Genomic DNA, 5,764 nt, shown 5'->3' with positions numbered 1-5,764 from the left:
TTACCTGACAGTAAAAAACCCACCAAAAAAAAAAAAAAAAAAAAAAAAAGGTGCCAGTCCCTGGGTCCGCCTGTGTGGATTCTGGCTTCTGGATGGTTGGACAAGGGTGAGTCCCACTCTGACGGTGTCAGCCAAGTGCAGTGTCGAATATCCCACTTTTCTGGCAGAGCTGTCACTGGTGTGTTTTATTTGGCCCAGCTCATGGAAGAGGTTACATATGCTTGACAGGTCGGAGGTGGGGCAAAGCATGAGAAGAGAAAGAGGAAGAGAGGGGAAAGGACTGGGGATGCAGTAGGAAAGAAGGTGAAGAGGAAAAGCGTGCACATGAGCCCACAGCGTAGACTGCCAGGGTCCTGCGTGGGCCGAGTGATGGCTGCGTCCTTGGTGACAGCTGCCCTGGAAGCAGGAAGCGGGCAGCTGCAGGAGAGGCTACCTGCTGGGGTGCGACTTGCCTTATCTGCTGTGTCCGAGGCTTGGACCAAGCACGGGTAAAAATAGGCTTGACCCTAGTGGCCAATTAAACTTTCCATTGGCAGAGACTGAATTAAGAGCTGGGGGAGGAGAGAAGAAAATCTTTCCATTTGAGTAGTTTGTTTTTTAATGAAGTAAAACATTTATTGACATAAGCTCCATGGAACAATAGGAAAGTGATTAATTAAATTCAGTGGTGCCATTTTGCACGGAGGGTCTCAGACCAGAATAAAGCATTAGGAGGCATCTTGGAAGCCTGTTTTTCCTCCTGTTCCTGCAGGCACTCAGCAAGGGTAGGTTCAGGCTCTGTTCTCTGAAATGTTATGAAACCCAGGAATGTACTAAAATGTGCAGCAAAGCCAATGTTTAGAGAATGGCAACTCTGATATGTGAATACTGTCCTCTTAACCTTTCTGGACAATATAGAATAAATAAAAACAGTAAACACCCTCACCTCAGGTCAGATGGTATGACCAAATGAGGTCAATTGAGGCGACATAGTGGTTTAGGCACTCAACTTCCACATGGCCGACCACAGTTTGAGTCCCAGACCTGGCCGCTTGAAACTCACTCCAAGCGTGTGTGTGTTCATGCCCAAAATGCATGGAGAATGGAGGACAGGAGATTGAGCATGGCCATCCCCCCCTGGGGGTGATTTCTTGCTTTCTCTCTCACTCTGTCTCTGGCGAACACATACACCCTATAGCAAAAATCTCTCTCAAAAAAAAAAAAAATGAGGTCAGTTCAGTTTGTCTACCAAACTAAGTTACAAAAACTTTTCGGTTTTCAGAGCTTACTGCGTTTTGGAATTGTGGATATGGAAATGCTGGCCTCTGTCCCTTTCTCTGTCTGGAGCATTGTAGGAAAAGGCTGTCACTCCCCTGGCAGCTCTGGCTTCCTCCCCTTCCTTCCAGTTCCTGCCCCAGATCCTGAGTTTGGAGCCATTGGAGAAGGATTTAAGCTAATTAGCTGCAGAGCTGTTGTCGCTCCCTTCCAAAACCCAACTGAGGAAGGCACTGTAAAGGCAGGCATGGCTGAGAGGCAGGACCCAGACGCCTTCACCAGGCCTCTGTCCCTGAAATAAGGGTTGCTCTGACATGTAAGTGAGGTTCTTTTGCAAGAATTAAATTAAAAACCTACCTCAGTTATGCAGAAATGAGACCTGGATTTTACCACCTCAAGAGGTTATAACGGAGAATAAAATAACATCCTAGAAAGATTCGGACAATGGTGTGACGGACAGGGCTACAGTTGACAAGGAAGAGCTAGGGTACACCCAGCTCCAAATGTAGCAGCCTAACAAAGAGAGCTCACCACAGATCCAAAGGCCTGAGTGTCCCCTATGCAGGACAGGTTTGTGTTCTGATCCAGTGCTCCTGGCCAGGCTGGCAGGTTTCTAGCTGGCAGGTGGCCATCTTCTCTAAAATGAAAGGAAATCACAGGCACATGCTTGTTCTCCGGTTGGTTATAGTTTTGAGAGACAGGAAAAGAAATCTAGATTTCTGTATGGCTCGAAATCAGGTACTTGCTTTGGAAAATTACCCACTTCAGAAACTGGAGAGGATTCCAGATTACACGCTTCCAGCCAGCGAGCAACCAAAACTTACAAGGGCTTGGCTGAGCGATGGCAGAGCATGATAGGACAAAAAAGGAAAATAAAACCAGAGAATAACACCTGGCAGTACTTGGGAAGGAGTCAGGGCATTGGTCTTCCCCCGAGCGTGGTATTTCCTGTTCTGTCAAGAAGGCCAGCCGGCGGAGGCTGCGTTCTCCCAGGGGTTACGGTCTCCCAGTCTTCTGTCAGCGCTGTGCAGCCCCGTGAGTCCACATCGGGCCACTTCCCCAGAGGTCAGGAGTGTCTCCAGTGATCGATGGCCTGACTGGGGTCACTGGTAAGCACAGGCTCTTGGAGGCACCCTGTCTCTCCATCAGAGCCGCCAGACCTCAGGGCACTGTGAGGTCACCAGGCCAGACGGTGCCCAGCCATGCTGGCATGATGACAGATCTCAAACAGTGGGGCACCAAGAGCTTGCCAAAGTCTGAGGAAAACGAATTTAAGGAGTTTATACATGGGGCTTATAAATGCTATAAACAAAGGACAGTGTGCTTTCATCCCGTGAGGTTGTATTGATTTTATTTTGTGTGCGTGTGCTTTATTCATCTAGTTGCATCGGCTTAACCGACATGCAATAAAATTCAACATTAAGATGTTAAGAACACAATTCAGTGAGTTCTGACAAACATGAGCAGTCACACCACACACATGTGACAGAGAGCAGGGGTCAGCAAGCTGCAGACCATGGGCCAAGTCACGCTCCCAGCCTGCGAGGGTGTTCTTGTTTTCATTTTTTGAGTTTCTTTGTATGTTTTTAAGGGGTTGTTTAAAAAGAAGACGACGACAGTGATTATATGTGACTCGCAAAGCCAGAAATATTTACCCCCAGGCACTTCCAGGAAAGTTTGCTGAGCCCTGCTGGAAAACATTTCCATCGCCCCTTCCCGTTCCCTCTGGCCCCTTTGCAGACACGCATCCCCCCCCTCCCCACAACCGCTGACCTGCTTTCTATCGATGATGTAGTTTTGCCTGCTCTAGAATTTTATTTAAATGAAATCATATCATATCTGACCTTTCTGTGTCTGGCTTCTTTCACTTATACTGCTTCTGAAATTCATCATCCAGGGTTTTGCATGTTGGTTCTGCATCCCTTTTTTATTTCTGAGCGGTGTGGGCAGGTTCAACTCCTGGGTGGGCGGGGGCCCTGCACATGTTCCAGCCACCCGCAGGCTCACAGAGAAGAAAGGGGAGTTTTAGGTGCGCGGCTCAGGCCTGGAGCCCAGGAGGGGCCAGCTCTCACTGCCTTGTCTTTGCAGGCATGAACAACCGGGAGGTGCTGGAGCAGGTGGAGCGTGGCTACAGGATGCCCTGCCCGCAGGACTGCCCCATCTCTCTGCACGAGCTCATGATCCACTGCTGGAAAAAGGACCCCGAAGAACGTCCCACGTTTGAGTACTTGCAGGGCTTCCTGGAAGACTACTTTACCGCCACAGAGCCCCAGTACCAACCTGGTGAAAACCTGTAAGACCTGGGTCTGAAGAGAGAGGCCTTGTCCCAGAGGCTTCCCCACCCCCTCCCCTTAGCTTTCAATTCCGTAGCCAGCTGCCCCTGTGCAGCAAGAACCGTCCAGGATCAGATTGCATGTGACTCTGAAGCTGATGAACTTCCATGGCCCTCATTTAATGACACTTGTCCCCAAATCCGAACCTCCTCTGTGAAGCATTCGAGACAGAACCTTGTTATTTCTCAGACTTTGGAAAATGCATTGTATCGATGTTATGTAAAAGGCCAAACCTCTGTTCAGTGTAAATAGTTACTCCAGTGCCAACAATCCTAGTGCTTTCCTTTTTTTAAAATGCAAATCCTATGTGATTTTAACTCTGTCTTCACCTGATTCAACTAAAAAAAAAAAAAAAAGAATTATTTTCCAAAAGTGGCCTCTTTGTCTAAAACAATAAAATTTTTTTTCATGTTTTAACAAAAACCAATCAGGACAGGTGTTTGGGTTTTTTTTCTTTTTTATAAATATGAGTATGTATAATATAGACGTCCCTGTACAGATACCACGTGGGTGCTAATGTGGAGACCATGGCCAGCCTGGGCCACAGCACTGCGCAACCAAGAGTGAGGATTTTACTGCTAAATCACCATCCAAGAACTGGTGTTATTTTGAAAACCAGGGGTCTCGTTTTGGGCTTTTGCAAGGCATGACTTCTTTTTTTATATGGATTGTACTTTTTTGGTTCGTGACCATACCTGTACATGGTTATTACTCTGACTTTTTTCAGGAGCCCCCTGAGTGGAATTCACAAGGTCTATTGCCAGTATTTGCTTCAACTTACTGCAATTCATTCTCGAAACTTAAAAGTGAGCTTATGTAAGCAAGCAAATGGCCAGTACTACCAAGGGAACTGGAAGATGGATACCGCACAAACTTCTTGTACAAAAATATGAATGTTGAAATGTTCCAAACTCTTTTTATTTAATAAACCTGTAACCACATCTAAATGATCCTCAACCCCATAGCATTGTAGTCATGGCAACTGCTAAACTTTCTCATGCAACTAAAATTTACAGGGAAGATGGCGGGGGTGTACATGTCCCATTGTAAAATAAGTGTTTGGAATGTCCTGTACTGCTAATGAATGACTTTCTATGTGTCCGAGAGTTCTCCAGTGGAATAACTATGCACTACTTTACATTTCATAGGGATGCACAAAACGAAAAGAAAAAAAAGTATTACATTTTTAGTTGCTGTTTGTACCAACCTTGAATTACATGTTTAACAAATCAAAAGTCCTATTTCTATTGAGTTTTTAATACTGAGTAGCAACTCTGAAGTCTTAATACCTTTTTTGTTACGATTTATTTGTGAGTTAACATTTTTAAATTGTTTAACTTTCTTAATTTAGTAATTAAAACGAGAGCATTTTACATTTGAATTTTTTTTTTTTGTTCATGGGTTTAAATCATGGAAGGTGCTCTAGCAGTCTGTGACAGATTGGTTACACACCAGATGGCAAGGAGTCACCTGGTGAAGTCACCATTGTGCAGTGATTTCCAAATGACAGAAATATTCAGAACATCTGGAGAGTTTCCCCCCAGAAAGGCTAGGCTATTATCTCGCTGATTCAAAAGACTGTTAAAGCAAGACTAGGATACCTTAACATTTAAATTTATCAGACATCTTCTCCAGCTGGAATGTGCTGTGACCCACTTACAGGAGAAAGTGACAATTACAAGAAAAATCTCCTTGTTCTGGAGTCTGTGTATTTCCAACTAGCTTTCAACTTCTGTAATGAAGATGCTAAGTAGGGAGACAACCTTGGGGGGTAGAGGGGGGACCCAGGCTACATCCCAGGCTGGCTCTCCAGTCCTTCAGCTACACACCGTGAGGAACAACCTGGCATGTGTCCCTTCAGGGCCTGTCTGCAAATGAGGGCGCTGGAAGAGGTTCACTCTCAGGTCCTTAGAGCTGAAGACCCTATGATTCTAAGATCGCTGATGTCATGAGAGTCATACAAGGAATAGGGTGTTTTTCTTGAAATAACTTTTACATTCAGAAAGGGTTTTCAACATTAAAAAAAATCAAATAGGAAAGAAAGAGGAATTTTCTGGTAAACCAAAATCTTCTAGTAGCATTTTTGGTAGTGCCATTGCTAAATTAATAAAATAAAATTTTGAAGATACTATCACATGCAGTCATTATCACATTATTGAGCAATTTATTTCCATGTT

General features: G+C 45.0%; 1 protein-coding gene across 4 annotated transcripts in view; it reads left to right on the top strand.

Annotated features, from left to right (window-relative positions):
- FYN (FYN proto-oncogene, Src family tyrosine kinase) overlaps positions 1-4,729 on the top strand; it is a 251,644-nt gene extending 246,915 nt beyond the window's left edge. For all 4 annotated transcript variants that reach the window (XM_014591037.2, XM_006157007.2, XM_027775145.1 and 1 more), the window contains exon 13: positions 3,343-4,729. In XM_014591037.2, the coding sequence (XP_014446523.1) occupies positions 3,343-3,551 (209 nt within the window). In that variant the 3' untranslated portion in view covers positions 3,552-4,729. The remainder of the gene's footprint in view (positions 1-3,342) is intronic.
- Positions 4,730-5,764: the final 1,035 nt, after the last annotated feature.

Source organism: Tupaia chinensis, unplaced genomic scaffold (genome assembly GCF_000334495.1).
Source record: "Tupaia chinensis unplaced genomic scaffold, TupChi_1.0 Scaffold000527_1, whole genome shotgun sequence".
NCBI classification, from domain to species: domain Eukaryota; kingdom Metazoa; phylum Chordata; class Mammalia; order Scandentia; family Tupaiidae; genus Tupaia; species Tupaia belangeri.
Note: the sequence above shows the minus strand (reverse complement) of the source record. Positions and strands in the feature narration are given on the sequence as shown.